The 17337-nt window shown below is 41.0% G+C and overlaps 1 protein-coding gene across 4 annotated transcripts in view; it reads right to left on the reverse strand.

Annotated features, from left to right (window-relative positions):
• Positions 1 to 302: 302 nt before the first annotated feature.
• Positions 303 to 17337, reverse strand: part of PACSIN3 (protein kinase C and casein kinase substrate in neurons 3) — a 36192-nt gene continuing 19157 nt past the window's right edge. Inside the window, exons 2-11 of one of the 4 annotated variants that reach the window (XM_087720461.1) lie at positions 11920 to 12020; positions 11115 to 11271; positions 9124 to 9359; positions 8453 to 8608; positions 7274 to 7449; positions 6932 to 7052; positions 5932 to 6065; positions 4854 to 4919; positions 4211 to 4371; positions 303 to 637 (exon numbers count right to left, since the gene is read on the reverse strand). In XM_087720461.1, coding sequence (XP_087576587.1) covers positions 522 to 637; positions 4211 to 4371; positions 4854 to 4919; positions 5932 to 6065; positions 6932 to 7052; positions 7274 to 7449; positions 8453 to 8608; positions 9124 to 9359; positions 11115 to 11271; positions 11920 to 11973 — 1377 coding nt within the window. In that variant the 5' untranslated portion in view covers positions 11974 to 12020 and the 3' untranslated portion in view covers positions 303 to 521. Of the gene's footprint in view, positions 638 to 4210; positions 4372 to 4853; positions 4920 to 5931; positions 6066 to 6931; positions 7053 to 7273; positions 7450 to 8452; positions 8609 to 9123; positions 9360 to 11114; positions 11272 to 11919; positions 12021 to 17337 lie in introns of those variants that run through there. The other 3 variants (XM_087720466.1, XM_087720470.1, XM_087720456.1) reach the window with 3 other exon arrangements.

A 17337-nucleotide genomic window follows, 5' to 3' on the forward strand; every position in this document is an offset into this window, starting at 1 on the left:
TAAGTCAAAATTTAATTTCCTAATATTGGGTGTGGGGAGTAATAGCTTACATGGCTTGTGCTAACTTGTGCCAGTAATGAAGGGCATTCACTTAAGATAGCTCTATAATTTTGATCCAAGAGTAGTAATTCTAAATTACTCTTCCCCATAAAGTTTGCTTTTGAAGCAATAGCTAGGAAGACAATGTTGAATTGACTGTGATTATTATGGAATTCTCTACTCCATCCAACCCCAAATAGATATTTTGCCTCTTTACAAAATCCTTTCCTTTCCATTCTTCTGCAGTACACAGGAGATTCAGAAAATGTTACATTTCTTTATTAGAAAAAAATCAGCATATTTCTAGATGTTTTAAAATGAAGCACTGGTTACAAGAAAAGAATATCCCCGGAAAGGTCCAGATAATTTCATTTGTTTCTTTTGTATGCAAGTTGGAAGCCCATGATTTGGGACCTCAGCAAAAACTCATCACACAATATACTTTTTGTAGGGTAGTTGCAGTGATGGGAAGGGAGAAGCAATCACAAAATGACCTTTTCTACATAGTTAGCAGGATACAGTCCAACCTGACCAGTCTGAAGCCGGCCTTTGCACCATCCCTGTTCATCCTCTTCACTGATTTTCATAAGCTCTTCTCCTGCAAAAAGACAAAACATCAGCAACAGATACCTCTTTTCGGCTGCTCTGATAGTCACATGTATAGGAGTGTATGTGAGCAGGTAAATCCTCAGCCTAACTGCATGCACACAGGAAGCCCCAAAGAAGTAGGGGGGGGGAATGAAGATGAAATAGGTGGTGAACCAGATGCTGCTGCAAGAATTATGTATCTCATTCTGTCAACAGCCCAAAGGAAAAGGACCTTGAGCAGAAAATAAAGAAAACATAAGTTGGTGATCCTTGATCCTTTGGGACTCTGACTCTGCCAAATGCCCACATTTTCCCCAAGTCAATCTGTCTCCAAATATGCCAACACTTGCTTGATTCTTTTCACATAAACAACTTAGTCATCCTCTTTCCACATCGCTTTGTTCAGGTTTTAGCCCTTATACTACCCAATGTGGAATGGCCAGGACTTTAATGTTCTGTCATTTTTGTTTTCCTAGCCAGCACAAAAGTAGCTGTCACTTTCTGAATTACTGACTACCATTTACTACTACTACTATTTTACTACTGCTATTTCTTTATCAGAGCACATCATCACTGATAGGTTGAGGGACCTTACCTAATTTTGCCTATTTTCCACTACCCCTGCCAATATGTGTCAGAGGCAAATGTTTATCCTCCCAGTAAACCAGACAGGAAGCATGACAAGATGAATAAATTCTACTTTGTTGTAAGGCTAATTAATAGAACCTTGCAAGTCTGAAGATACAAACCTTCCACTTCTGCTTTCAACTACTTAATGTGTTAGGGAAGGTCGTTCCTTAGTTTCTTTCTCTGGCCTTTAAGTGACTGTGTGCTACTGTCTCTCTTGTCTGATCATTTCCTAGCCACCATCTCTTTCCTTCTTTCCCCAAGTTCATTAATACATCAGGTTAAAATCAAGATGCCTACAAAGGCATCTTTATAGAAGATGCCTTTGTAGGCATCTTGCAGAATCTTTGAAGTTTTGTTTCAATGATGGATGTTGGAAGGAGGTAAGAAGTATGAATGAAATATGGAGTTTGCTGACGGGCTGGGCATGAGGTGAATTTTAAACAAGAATAGGTATATTTATTGACCAAACCTTATACCCATAAAGTTAATTGATAAAGTCATTTAATTCAATTTTGCAATTTGTGTAATGTGCTTATTCATTCTCAAGACCAGGTTTTGTATTTATTAAGAACAGGGCCAATAGGATCAGGGCAGGATATTAAGCCTAATTATTTGAAGTCATTTGAAATGCGAACTGATGTGTTTAATTTTCAGGTAAGAATCTGTGATCAGTGTTAGCTTCTATTCTACGTACAGCCTGCTATGGAAAAATGTAATTTTATAGAACAGTACCTCACTTAGAACATTCCTATATAGAGCTTATGTGGTTTACTAAAAATATGCAGATGTCAAAAAAAGGTGATTCAATTATTGAGCTTGAAAACAATTTAAAAACTATAATCACTGTGTTAAAAAAAGCACTATAACTTTTCAATTTTGCATTTAAGAAGAAATATCAGCTTCAAATTAAATTCAATGAAATGCATACAATGAAACTGACCAATAGGGTTTTTCTCCTTCATATATCATGCATTTATATTGAACTAATACTGGAAGATGATTATGGGTATCATCAGCAGTAGAATTTCTATCAGAAAATATGCATCTAATGTACCAAAGAGAAAGATCCCATTCCCATAAGCTAAAATGAGGAGGTTTTGGCCCTCCAGATTTTTCAAAACTTAAGATCCCAGGCAATATGACCAAATATAAGTGATGCTAGGGTTTGGAATTCAGCAATACAATACAATACAATACAATAGCAGAGTTGGAAGGGACCTTGGAGGTCTTCTAGTTCAACCCCCTGCCTAGGCAGGAAACCCTATACCGTTTCAGACAAATGGCTATCCAACTTCCAGTGTTGGGGCATTCACAACTTCTGGAGGCAAGCTGTTCCACTGATTAATTGTTCTGTCAGGAAATTTCTCCTCAGTTCTAGGTTGCTTCTCTCCTTGATTAGTTTCCACCCATGATATGAAGGGTAGGGAGAGCTAGTTTAAATTATTTAATGTATAAGTTGCTTCCCAATTTGCTCTATATACTTAGAAATAAGACATGAATGCTATAGAGCAAATACAAATAGGTGAATTGTTATGTGGTTTGCAAGCAAATTCTCAACTAAGCTCTGAAGGAACTTTTAAGAAAACCAACTGCTTCCTTTCTGTCTTTTCCCACTGTAGAAAAGGGATGTAAAACAGAACACTGAAGTTATATAAGCAGAATTTGGAATGCCGAAGTGATGACCAAAAAAAGGCAGGATTCAGTTTCTTATAGCAGCCTCATGCTACAAGGAATATATATCATATCATGTTATCACAGACACATCAAGCCAAAATAAATTAGTATTACAACAAATGAGCAGTTCATATATAGGATTCATGCAGTTCCAGTTTTCAGCTTGAAAAAAGTTAATATAAAAAGAAGGGGACAAGCACATAACAGCAAAATAAAGCTTCAAATAAAGCAGAAATACAATATTTCTAACATCCAGATGGCCCCAACGGAGACTACTCTTCAGTCTGCCCTGATATAAAAAGGCTGGCACTTATTCCTGAATGGGACCTTATCATTAAAACCACAGGGATCTGATTAAGCATAGAGACTTTTGGCTTCAACAGTATGACAAGGCTGTGGCCCTGGTGGAATGGTACTGTAACCTTTCCATTGCATTACTCATAACCACTCAGGAATGCAAAGAAGCAAAAGTGGGATAACGTTTAGCTTATCTTGTCTCTGACAGCAACAATGGCTGTCTCTGCTTTGGGTGAGGCACATAATCCTATACACTGCAGTTATATCAATGGGTACTCATTTCCAGGCATTGCCAGCTGCTGTTCAAAGATGCTTGTGTGCAATTTTTCAAGTGGGCAACAGACCTGAGCTTTTATTTCTCTATTTCTATTTCTCCTGCTATGAGCAAGAGAACATTCTCGAATAACACAGAAACACAGGTCATTTGGCATCAATACTAAAAGGGACACAAGAGCTGACATGGCCCAGCCATATATAGGATGCCTCAGGAATAACAATAATTGTTTAAGATGAGAGGCCCTTGGTGCTCTCTGAGCTTGCCTGTTTTCTTCCAGACATTTCATTACCCTAATTAGGTAGCATCATCGGTGCTAGAGTAGCACTGATGATGTTACCTACTTAGGATAATGAAAGATCTGCAAGAAATAATAAAGCTCAGAGGGCATCATTTCATCCCTGAGCTACAAATATTCTCCTTTAATTGTTTAAGATGTCTTTAAAACAAGCCTATTTATTTTGAGAGAACCTGAAAATGACATTTATTCAAATTGTGTATCACCTATCTTTTCTAGCAATGTAAACTGTTTTAATTTTAATGTCTTTCCTCCCCAATTTCTAAGCAAACTCCTATGGTTCAACCCCCCCCCCTCCCCGTGTCCAATTATAAGAGCCTTAGGGCCATCTAGATCTTCTTTGGAGTGAACTGTCATCCAGCAGCCCCAAACACAATGGAAAGCATGTTAGAAGGTTAATGCATCTGTACCTGCTTTAAAGCTCAGTTCATCAGCCTCTTGTCCTGCGTAATCATACAGTGCTCGCACTCGCACACCTGGTACCTTTATATCTTCCTCATGCCCATTGACTTCCAGGCACTTCTTGGGAGTGTCCTCATCTGACCACTCTGAGATTTCTTCTTTCCCTCCACTGTGCAAAGAAGGGGAGAGAAGGTAAAATGAGTAGGAAACAAGGCAATTTAAAATTCACTTTTAAAAAGTGCCTCTCCCCAGATCATGCAGTGTTCTAGAATGAGAATAAAGAGGCAGACATCACAAGATGAAAGGCAGAGATACCATGGAAGTTACTAAAGTAGAGAAGAGAATGGCAGATCATCAGCAACAGCTCCTTTCAACTAACCGTGACCAATTTTGAAAATTATAGTGTCATGCTTTCCTATTCGTATACTCCCCTCATTTGTTGGGAATACAGCTCCCAGAATTTTTAGTAAGCATTGTAATGCCTACACATCTACGCTTTAACTGGAGGGCAACTACATAATTGTTGAGATGGTGGACATCCTCATTTGCAAGAAAGAAGAGTGTGCATCGTGCTCAACTTCTTAACTACAAAGCTGCAGCAGGAAAAAAAAGTGAGACAGGGATCCTCAAAAGTCTTAGTTTCATACTAACTTCATACAGGCTGAAGCTCTCAGGTTGTCATAGAAGTGGCTGTTTTGATCCTCTCGATGTGAAAACCTGTGGATTTGCAAACAAGCCCTTTAAACTGGAAAGGAGATAAAACCATGCCATAATCCTCATCTTCCAGGAATAGGCAGTTAAGAAAGCAGATTTTGGTACAGGAGTACCAGACAGAAGTACACAATCTTTTCTAAGGACTGTATGTAAAATTGTATCAACACTCAGTTTTGTAAATATGTATCAGTAGCGTGCTTGGTGTTATTCTTTGATCAGGTTTTGGATGTACAGAATCCAACTGTGAATCTAGAATCTCTATCACCTATCAACTTCAGTGTTTGTTTGGTTGTCTTCTCTATATAAAATGAATTGTTCCAAGAAAAGAACAATCTAAGAATCCAGTGCTACTGATGCTCAGTTGGAAAAAGTTTTCTTCCTTAGATTCAGCAATAGGTCTAGAATCTTCATTCACAGAGACCATCTTAAGAGATTTTCATTCTTCCAACTCATCAAGCAAGACAAAGGCATTGCATGCAAATTCACCCTTCTTCTATTAGTTCAACCGTTGCTTTATAGACTTGCTGAACTGAAACCCACCATCTTTCATTGCTGGTAATTCTTAAGAGTAACAGGTTCCATATTACCCTGTTTCCCTGAAAATAAGACCTTCCCGGATAATAAGCCCAATCGGGCTTTTGAGAGCATGTGCTAAAATTAGCCCTCCTTTTAAAATATTGCAACACAGCAGCAGCCATTAGGTGACCATGCTCATCGCCTCCTGCACCTCAAAAATAATAAGACCTCCCCAAAAATAAGGCCAAGTACTTATTTCAGGGTTCAAAAGAAAATGAGACACTGTCGTATTTTCGGGGAAACATGGTACTATGCTGGACTAAGAGTTTACTGCAACATTGGTGAGGAAATGGCCTTGGAAAATATGGATTCAATTAAGGAGGATTTAAAAAAATATAAGCTGCTAAAAATGATGGATGCATTTTTACGTATCTCTCCTTCTGAGAAATAAATGATATTGAGTTCCCGGCTCAAGAGTTGCAACAACTGCAATTGTTACCTCTGTTTGGTTGTTGGAGGGGTCTCTTTCATACCATCTCCTGCAGGCACAATGCTGGTCAGAGTGACATCTTCACCACTTTTGCTACTTTTCTCCTTCTTGACAATTGCCTGCTGTGCTTCCAGAGACCATTCCTGGCAAAGGGGAAGAGTAGTACCTGAATGCTTTCTGAATATTGAACATTATTTGACTACAGTACTTCCCCAATTCATAGCTTCTTGGCCCTCTTGCCTGTCCCCCATCCCCAAAAGAGAGACGGGTCAAAGAAAATATGGCATGCTGACTTTTGTGTGTAACGTAATCTTTTTCCTCCCTTTGGAATAAACTTAGAATATAGTGGTTTCATATCCACATCATTCTATGGGGAGAGGGAACTTCAAATAAAGTGCTATGTTTTATGGGGACAGGGAGGAATTGCTGCTTATTCAGAAGCATCTGCCTTGAATGAAAATGTCTCATGTTTAATCCCTGGCATTTCTAGCTGACAAGACTAGGTTCTGTCTGCTTTCTACTGCTCTAAACATTTTATTATTATTCTTTTTTACAGCATTAAAGGTAAAGGTTCCCTCACACATGTGTACTGGTCATTTCCGGCTCTAGGGGGCAGTGCTCATCTCCGTTTCAAAGCTGAGGAGACAGCGCTATCCAAAGACATGTCCATGGTCATGTGGCTGGCATGACTAAACGCCGAAGGCGCACAGAACACTGTACCTTCCCACCAAAGTGGCTCCTATTTTTTCTACTTGCATTTTTAACATGCTTTCCAACTGCTAGGTTGGCAGAAGCTGGGACAAGTAATGGGAGCTCACTCCGTTATGCAGCACTAGGGATTCAAACTGCTGAACTGCCGACCTTCTGAATGACAAGCTCAGCATCTTAGCCACTGCATCCCTTTCACAGCATAACTGGACCTCAATTTCAGTAGGATGATAAAGGTGCAACTGAAATTAATCGAGGACAAGCTTTGCGATAACTTCCTCTTAGACAAAGATAGTTCTACCTCAAACCGAGGCCAGTGCATAGCCATGCCTGGTCCATAGGTACTGCGCCACCACTTCAGATCCTCCTGGTCATCTGCTGCCACTATTCCATGATGCAAATCTCGATAAAGTGCATGGAACCTGCAATTAGAAGATACAGACATCAATCACACAACTTTTTTTTATAGTAGCATTCGGTGTGGGGAGAAAAGAGGTTACAAAAAAGTTAGAAACGATGGAAATATGATCTTTTAGAGAAAATATGATCTTTTAAGAACAATCTTCCTCCAAAATCTTTCTTACCCCACAGAGTGTTTTCAAGGGCATAGAAGGACTCACTGTGTGTGCTTCCAATTTCTCACCTGTCATTGACAGACAAGTTCAGATGGTTGTGCATATCCAAGAACATCTCTTTGAAAAAACACAGACGTCTGCACTCTGCTTCTTGGCAGCCCTCAAACACCTGCTCCATGTCCTCCATGTAGCGAGGATTGTAGCGGTTCAGTTCCTCCAGCATCTTCTCATAATGATCTTTGCTCTAGAGGAAACCCAACAAAACAGCAAGAGCATTTATATACTGCCCATAGTGCTTTACAGCACTCTCTGGGAGATTTTCAAAGTCAGCACATTACCCCCAATAATCTGGAAGCTCAATTTTTACCAACTTCAGAAGGATGGAAAGCTGAATCAACCTCAAGCCCCATTAGGATCGAACTCTAGGCGGTGGGTGGAATTTGCCTGCAGTACTGCATTCTAACCACTGTGCCACCAGAGCTTATTATAATTTACAAAATTATAAAATTTGTAAAATTTGCTTACAAAACGCAAGCAAAAGTACTAGGAAGTTTCCTACTGTAATAAAAATTTAGGAATCTAACTAAACTAAATCAGAACTGATTGTTCTTTTGTGTTCTACCAAGAAATACCAAAGACTCAGATTGAACTATTTAGCACAGCATTTGCTCATGGGTTGCTCTGGCAGTTTCATAACTTGAAGAACATGGTGTTTTGCCTTCCTGGATTTGCTTTATGCAAGAGAGCAATCCTAATCTTCCACTTACTTTAGGGGCTAATCTAGAGGTTCTTCATAACTATAGCAGTAGCAATAGCAGTTAGACTTATATACCGCTTCATAGGGCTTTCAGCCCTCTCTAAGCGGTTTACAGAGTCAGCATATCGCCCCCACAGTCTGGGTCCTCATTTCACCCACCTTGGAAGGATGGAAGGCTAAGTCAACCTTGAGCCGGTGAGATTAGAACCGCTGAACTGCAGATAACAGTCAGCTGAAGTGGCCTGCAGTACTGCACCCTAACCACTGCGCCACCTCGGCTCTCAACTAAGCACAATAACTGAGCCGTCAACCATTTTTCTTTAATCTTTAGAGATTTTCTCCTGGTCAACATAGAACCCTCCCAAAAGAATTAAAATTGAAGACCATAGGGGTGGGCTACTCTCTCTCCAGACATGGAATTCCATCAGCTATGCAGAATCCATACTCCCAATTTTGAATTAAAGACTTTCTCAACTAAGCACAATCTTACCTTCTCTACTTCTTGTGAACATTTCTCCACTCGGTCTTGCAGTTTACGCAGCTGCTCTTGGGATGTGGAAGCATCTGCTTTGGCATGATTCTCTCGTGTCTGCGCAGTTTTCTCTTCTTTTCGAGCAACGTGATAATTCTTTTTTGAAGTTTCCACCTTCCCACAGATACATTAAATATTACAAAAAGCATTTCTGCAGAGTTGCTTTCAGGACACAGTGACATATACATAGCATTATTCAACAAGCAGCAGAAAACATTAATTGCCATTTATAATCCCCCCCGCTCCCCCGGCCCCAAAAACATATGTATCCATTTGGCCAATTTCAAAATCAGATTACCTTTTAGCAATGCCCCAGTAGGAATGTACCCTGTGGTGTGCATCAAACACCTGTCCTGTCAAATTTAGGCAGAATTATGTGACGTTCCTTTTAAAAGGACAAGGGACTTTGTGTTATTTTTCATGGGGCACTTTTCCCTAATCTGTGCATTTTATATGCTGCTTCCCACCAAATATTGCACTGACGTCTGCTACTCCTTAACTGAATTAGGTCCAGCAATCTGTGGCTAAACATTTACAGTGGACTGAATCAACAATTTATCTTTTTCAGGATTCTAAGGAAATCTCCTGATTTTCTCTCCACCCATCTTCAGATTGCACTTCCAATTCACCTCTTTCAACTTTTTCACCCAGGGCTTCTGGGCTTTGCGAAATCCATCCTCAACTTCCTTTGTCTCTCTAAAGCCACCAATCAACTGCTTGTGATAGACTTCCTTCTGCCAAGCCTTGATCTTCTCTGAGTCTTCACCAGCTAGACGATTCCGTACTTCTAGATGGATCTCGCTAAGTTTGTCTGCAGCAGTCAGAAATGCATGCCAGGCTTTTTCCAGAGTGCCATATTGAGGTCCTAGGAATCAAGAAAGACCATGTAATAGTATAAGGTAAATGTAAAGGTTCCCCTCATACATATGTGCTAGTTGTTCCCGACTTTAGGGGGTGTGCCTTTGACTAAACAGGGAATACTGTTACCTTCCCACCAAAGGTGGTCAATATTTTTCTACTTGCATTTTTACATGCTTTCGAACTGCTAGGTTGGCAGAAGCTGGGACAAGTAACGGGAGCTCACTCCGTTATGCGGTGCTAGGGATTCGAACCACTGAACTGCCTACCTTTCTAATTGACAAGCTCAGAGTCTTAGCCACTGAGCCACCGTATCCCTTGGTAACAGTATAAGGATACCAAATATAAAAGAACTAAATTCTGAAGCCAAACTTCATCCGTTATCAAAATATTTAACCCGCCAATGTTTAAAGCAAATTATGGAATGAAAGTTGCATGGATGTGTATGGATGTATATATACAGTAATCCAGCAGATTCAAGATGGAGTTAAAATTGCAGGAAAGGATACAACATGCACCATTTTAAGCTGCTATACTAGAGGAAAGGGGGATGTAGATCTACAACATACACAAATAAGGATAGAGTTTGTTACCAAACTCTTGTTTAATTTCTGCTCCATAAAGATTTAATTCCTATAGATAGCAATATCTATAAATATCAACCTGCACCATGTCACTTTATTGCCCGTCTACGGTTATCACTCATAGATTTCCCAGCACATAATGCAAGTTTGTCTTTTATCTCTTCTACAAAGACAGATGTTATGGGCTCTTGGCTCCTTCCTATTTAAGTCAAACTTTAGTTGCCTATTCAAAAGCCATTGGCAAAAAGCCATGGGTCATTTTCATAGAAATAGCAGTATCAGCTCCTCCAGGTTCATCCTGCAGACTTTGTGAGATGTTTACCTTAAAGCCAAAATGCCACATAGCTTTCCTTGACTTAACAAAGTTACGTCTTGGAGAAATAAATTCTTTCTAGAAAAGCAGGAAGGGCATGATGCCAGGGGTGGGCTTCAAAAATTGCAGCAATGGGTTTGCTGCCCCATTGCTGGGTGGGCATGGCCATGGTGGGCATGGCCTAGTCAACCTTCTGCCCCATGGGGGAGGGGGCATTTTTTCTAGAGGCTTTACTCGAGCCTCTGGGAGGGTGAAAACTGCTTCCCCTGGACTCCGGAGGCCCTCTGGAGGCTAGAAACAGGCCCGTTTCTGGGTTTCCGGAACTTCTGGGAGGCCCATTTCTCCCCTCCCCAAGCCTTTGCGTGGGCCCTGCACTTACCTGGCATGATGAACGGGCTGTGTGGAGACTCCTGGGAGAAGTGGGGCAGAGTGGGAGCGGTGAAGATGGCCAGCCAGGGGTGGCACTTGGGAGTTCACCGAATTGGGCAGAATCCTAGAGGATCGCCCAAACCCGTGCAAACCCCCAGCAGCCCAACCCTACATGCTGCATGCCCCATCTGCAAGGGTCACTTGATAGGACCTAGGAGATGAGCCTTTTCTGCTGTGGCACCCCCTCTCCAATTGGAACATCATCCCTCTTGAGGGCCCCAATCCTTCTGACCTTTTAGATAACTCTTTAAACCTGTTTTTTCCAATGAGCCTGGGGATCTTCTGATGAAAAGTAGCCTGCACACTGGCTATGTTATATATACTATCTCCCCCATTGTGAGCTTTCTTTATTTAGTTCTTACGTTTATTTATTCTTACGTTTATTTATTGAATGTTTTAATTTTGGTTTCATGGCCACATACTCCGTCTAGAATACCTTTTTCCACAGATGTCCTCCATTTGCGGGACCAATCTGTTAGCTGTTGAGCGTAGCTCTTCTCAATTTTGGCTCTCTCTTGGAAGCAGGAGACAAGGTCATTGCACAACCGGTTTCCATCATCCACCCTCTTCACTGTCCTCTTGTAATTGCCAGGCTGAAATTAGACCACAGCATCAGTTACACTTGCCCTCTTCTGAGATTTGTCTTCAGAGTCAGAAGAATGCATCATACTCCCCCGCACCACGGGTAATGCTTGTGAGCTGCAGAATTATTTCCAAGTCTTGTAAGCAGAGATAGACGGCTTGTATATCACGGTCACAAATGTCAAACTTTATTATTATTAAGTTCTAAAAATGGTACAATCACAAAATGCCACCATTAAAAATGGTATCTGTATCACCTGCTCTAGGCCTGCTGTTGCTGCCTTCAATTTAGAATAGAACAGAATAACCGAGTTGGAAGGGACCTTGGAGGTCTTCTACTCCAACCCCCTGACTAGGCAGGAAACCCTATACCATTTCAGACAAATGGCTAACCAACATCTTCTTAAAGACTTTCAGTGTTGGGGCATTCACAACTTCTGGAGGCAAGCTGTTCCACTGATTAATTGTTCTAACTGTCAGGAAATTTCTCCTCAGTTCCAAGTTGCTTCTCTCCTTGATTAGTTTCCACCCATTGCTTCTTTCTTCAAGAGGAATTTCTTCAAGAGGAATTTAGACCATGAGACCTTAGTTCTTCTACTAGGATTCTCCCCCAACTTTTGGAGAAGTAGCACCCTACCTCTCGTTTACTCTGCTCTTACCTCCCAGAAACTGCCACTGGGAGCCTCTCCACCGGTATCATCCTCTGCTGACATCACTCTAGTTTCCTTGCAGCACAAAATGTTTGCAAAGTTTGGTGCTCCTGGAAAAAAAAACCAAAGAAAGAAATGTACACAAATTATAACATGGCAATTCAGCAAAAGGTTGAACGAACAAAGTACTTCATGACTCCCTAAATAGACCAGCCCTAATTTAACAACATAGACCAACTGCCCAAGGAACACACATGAGACAGCTTTGTACTTTTTCCCGAGAAGCTTCATTTATGAGTATAACCTGTGCCATCTGCCTGTGAAGTAGACATCTAGTCAATGCCAAGAAAGTATTAATCACCAATAGACTAGTGTTCTCAACAGTGAAAAGATCTGAAATAATGCAGTCTCAGCTTGAGACTCTTTTAAAATGTGGGGATGGGTGTGTGTGAGTGTGATTACACACATATACTACAGGAAGGAGGCAAATGATATTTTTGCCTAGCAGTAATACATAGATGTTTACATAGAATACATTTAACTCTAACACATAACAGCAATTATTTAAAAACTAAATGTGATACTAATTATCCCTCACTGTTCCATCACCCTCCATATATTCACACAGGAATCCAGAGCTGTGCCATTCAGCCACTTAAATGTAACAGTGCCTTGGGGCTTTGGCGTCACACAAAGGCCACTTCAACTCCCTAAATAGAAGAGAAATCTGGGAGCCATAGTATAATATATAAGGACATCATGAGGTTAATTCAGAAGCAAATGAAGATTTGTACTGAACTCCACTATCTCTCTGATAATTCCATTACCACCTAACTTGCCACAGCTCATTAAAAGACTGGCATGCATGCTCAAATGCAGCTCACTATCCCCTGTACATTCCAGTCTATAAAAAGCCCCCCCCTCCACGCCCTTTAAAAATATCCACTTGGCCTCTGGCAAAAAATATCCACCCTCTGTAACAATGTCTTCTATAACACAAAGTCTTCCTTGAGAAAGAGACCCCTAAACAGGTAAGAAAGTTAAAGCCAATGCAAGCTGCCCTATCAGCCTTATCCTGTTGTATCAGAAGGAGCTTTAAGAATGCATGGTCTTCCTTTTAGCTGACGCTGTCATTCACCTGACCAGGTGACTAAGGAAGTTAAATTCATTTGCTGAGCTAAGCAGAAGACTCAGACGCACCAAGTAGCCTAAACCTTTTGGTTAAGAGCTTCACATCTCAGAAAGCAATATTCCCTGTTAACTACCAGCTACGTACCAAATGCAGGACCAATGCCAGGGTGAGCAGGGAAACCTTGGGGCTCTTCGTGATCAATATGCTGGGAAGGAATCGCATGAACATGACTTTACAGCTGATCCAAGTTGGTCTGACTCAAATACATCCTTCTGACTGTATCGGTCAGGCAGCTAAAACAACCCTGAGACCAGAAGGAGCCAAGACAAACTTGGCTTGTCAGTCAGCCAGGACTGGGATTGTGCCAAGTTCTTGCACCTGCCACAAGTAATCCTCCTTACTTCCTCCTCTGGCACTTTTTGAAGCCCGGATCCAAGTATTATTATTTTACATTATATATGTATAATAATAGTATATGAGTGAAACAGCACAGCCATATGGACCTCTTACCACCTGTCCAATTTTAGAAGCCAGGGGTAAATGAAAAAGGCCTCCAACCATACATTTCAGGCATGGGAAGACTTATGTGGAAGACAGACATAGTAGCTAAGAAACCAGGGCTTTTTAAGGTAAGTGGGCACAAAAACTGATCAGCAGTCAATAAAACTGTTTCCAAACTGTTGCTTAGAAACAGTGCAGCTGCAATTGCAAGCATTTTCTCCCATCATTATTAAACTGAAGTCTGAAGTCCAACTTGAGGAATAGTCCTCTAATCCAGTGGTCTCCAACCTTGACAACTTTAAGACCTGTGGACTTCAACTCCCAGAGTTCCTCAGCCAGCAAAGCTGGCTGAGGAACTCTGGGAGTTGAAGTCCACAAGTCTTAAAGTTGCCAAGGTTGGAGACCACTGCTCTAATCTAATGAAGCCTGCAGAACTGGAAACCTATAAAGAGAGCCACAAGTCAAGAGAAGAATGCCAAGGGAATGGACTGTATTGTCCCCAATCAAACAACATCACCATATGTTTCTTGGTAGCCTAATACAAAAATTACAGCTTCTGTAATGGATTACCATATGGAGATTTTATCATATAGAGTGGGTGGGGTGGGGGTGGGGGGACTGTAGCCCTTTTACAATTTGTGGACTTCAACTCCCAGAATTCCTGAGCCAGCATGTTCAGCTAGCCCCCTGGTATTTTGAACATTGCTGAAATCAATTCAGAGTAAAGTATTTGGTTCAATCTTGTATTCTTTTTGTAAAGTGAAGGAAAGAGAAATACTGTATACAGATAATGAATGTTTGGGGGTAAGTGTTAGATAGAGAAAACTGTCATTTATTTAGAATTCAACCAAGTAAACAGCTATTTATGAAGCTGATTTAAGGTGGCTCTCTACAGTTCTATGTTAGTTCATATGCAGGGGATATTCCTTTCCCAATACAATCAGGAATCCTTATGATTTCTTTCACTCTTTAAAGCAGGGGTGTCAAAATCGTGTCATCTCGTTGTCGTCACATGACGTATCTGCCACTTCCCCTCCCTTCGCTATACCAGGCTTGGGCATGGCCAGCTCATGGCGCATCCAGCCCAGGGGCTGTGAGTTTGACACCATGAGTTTTAATTCAAATAAATTCTAAACAAACTAAACAAACATCATGTGAATCTAAAAAGTGAAAAGCTCCTTGTTTGGGGGAAGGGGAGTGTCTCAAGCATAGTTACAGTGCCCTCCTGACTGATGCTCCATGGAAATAGGGGTCCCTCAAGACATGATCAGCAATTACATGCTGTATGTTTAAACTTCTCCAGCAACTAAAAGGACTAGAAATTTGCCTTGTGAGGGCATTCCTAAAACTATCCCTGAAAAGACAGATGGCTGCATATGATTGTTCAGCTGTGTCTGGTTACATGCCAGAGGGGGCAATAAGAAGACTTTCAACCCACGATCAAGGGACCAGATTGACTATCCCACATGGGTGCAGAGATGGAAATAGCTGAATATTTACGGGACAGTCACAATCTATTCAGAAAGAAGGCTGAGTCAGAAGGAAGGTATAAAAAGCACAAATATCCTAGCTATCTTCCACGTCATATTGTTTCATGTGAGTCAGCAAATGGATTGTTTCTTTAGTTCATAGGCTACTAAATGTAGTAAATATAACACATTATTATAGGGTAATGCAAAGAATGAATGTCTTATTAATCACAAATACATTATTTATTCCTTATGAATCAAGCCATGTCCTGTATTAACAAATAACGCTGCTTTAATGACAAACCTCAGAGGGATGAGTCCAGCGCCCTTTACATTTTTTAAATTTGGTATAGAAGAAGTTACAAATTTTTTAAAAACTTTTTAACAGCAAACTTGTCCCTCCTGGAACTTTCCCCCCCCTCTTTCATGTGCACTTTGCATCCTTTAATGTGCTTCTAATGAACAGAATCTCTGAAAACATCCAAATGCCCTGAGAAAACTTCGTTGAATCAAGTTAAATAGCTATCGGATCCACTAGACTGCACACATAGAGGTCAACCAGATGACTCTTGGAACTCAACAATATGCAGCAAGTGCAACAGCAACTCCCTGTTTATGGTTCTCACAAGAAAATACTCAGTAACATACCAAGGCCTCTAGATACAGTATATAGCCTTGAACCTTCAGCTCTCCAAGGAGTTGGTTATTTACAGTTTTCTGATGACCATCTAATAAATTGTCCTCTGCTCCTTATTTGTGAGCAGCTATGACTCTTATGTCAAGGAAGTTTAGTTATAGATTATCCAACTCTATAGTATCACTGGAAATAGAGTCTCTTCTTGGATTTCTCCCCACCACCCACTTCTGTTCAATTGTGTCTGATTCTCAGACAATGCAGTAGTTGTAGTTTATTCAATTTGTATGCCACCCTATTCCTGAGGGACTCAGGGCGGCTAACAACCAAGGGGGGAAGGGGATACAAATAGGAAAATAAAGACCAACAAATTAAAACGACAAACAAATTAAAATACACAACAGTCGCAACATTCAAGTGGGGCTGGAAATTTATCAGCCCCAGGCCTGCCGGAACAACCAGGTCTTCGTGGCTTTGCGGAAAGCCAGAAGGGTGGTGAGGGTCCGGATCTCAACGGGGAGATCGTTCCAGAGGGCCGGAGCAGCCACAGAGAAGGCCCTCCCCCGGGGAATTGCCAGCCGACACTGGCTGGCAGATGGGATTCGGAGGAGGCCTAGTCTGTGGGATCTGATAGGTCGTAGGGAGGTAATTGGCAGGAGGCGGTCTCTCAAGTACCCAGGTCCAATACCATGTAGGGCTTTAAATGCCTGAACAAATACTTGCAGTTTTCTCGCTACGATTTTTCAGAAGTGGTTTGCCATTGCCTGCTTCTTAGGGCTGAGAGGATCTGACTGGACCAAGATCACTCAGCAGGCTTTGTGCTTAAGACAGGACTAGAATTCATGATCTTCTAGTTTCTAGTCTTAATCATTAGACCAAATTGGCTGTCTATAGATTTACTGAAAACTGAATCGCTTCTTGGTACTGATACTCTGATGCCAAGGCACTTGATAAGCGTATTAAAAAATGTAATAGCTGAGCTCTCCTTGTCAGCAATAGGGCTGGCAGTATTATTGATCCCAATTGTTAACCTACCAGCCCAAGATAGTTGGTGGCAGCAGTAGTAAGAAGCAGGGGTGGGTTCTAGCAGGCACTACTGCCGATTCGCTCGTGTGTGTGCTGTGCAATTAAAATTGTTCTGTGCATATGCAGAACTGAAAAACAAGGTGCCGTCCAGATAACTGGTTCAGGGGCATGGCAGGCCTGGGTTGCTGTCGGTTCCAGTGACCCAGATTGCCAAACCACTACTAGTTTGGCCGAACCAGTCCAAACTGGTAGGAACGCACCATTGGTAAGAAGTATCACAATGATAAGCTTTTTTCACATTCTGGGCAGATGTGAGAAAGCAACAGGAAGAGGCAATTAGACAGAAAAGAAAATGGTTTTTATTAGCTGTAATAAAATCCACGTTTTTGGCATATGAAAAAGTATGTGTCTTTGTTGTGTGCATGTGTGTTAAAATTAGGTCTATAAAGTTTATATCTGCATGTTGTTTTAGATACTGATTTTAAATACTTCCAAACTGGGGTAGTTCAGCCTGACATATTTTTACATATAAATGAAACATAACTTTAAGTAGTTATCAACTTTTCCTTTACACTCAGGACAATTCTTCATTCACTCTAAAATATAATAACTCCAATGCACAGTAATATAAATACTGACATATTGTATAATGAATCCTAAGATGA

Source organism: Thamnophis sirtalis, unplaced genomic scaffold, assembly GCF_051295495.1.
Source record: "Thamnophis sirtalis isolate CommonGarterSnake01/CBP01778 unplaced genomic scaffold, rThaSir2_p1.2 scaffold_1, whole genome shotgun sequence".
In the NCBI taxonomy this organism is placed as follows: domain Eukaryota; kingdom Metazoa; phylum Chordata; class Lepidosauria; order Squamata; family Natricidae; genus Thamnophis; species Thamnophis sirtalis.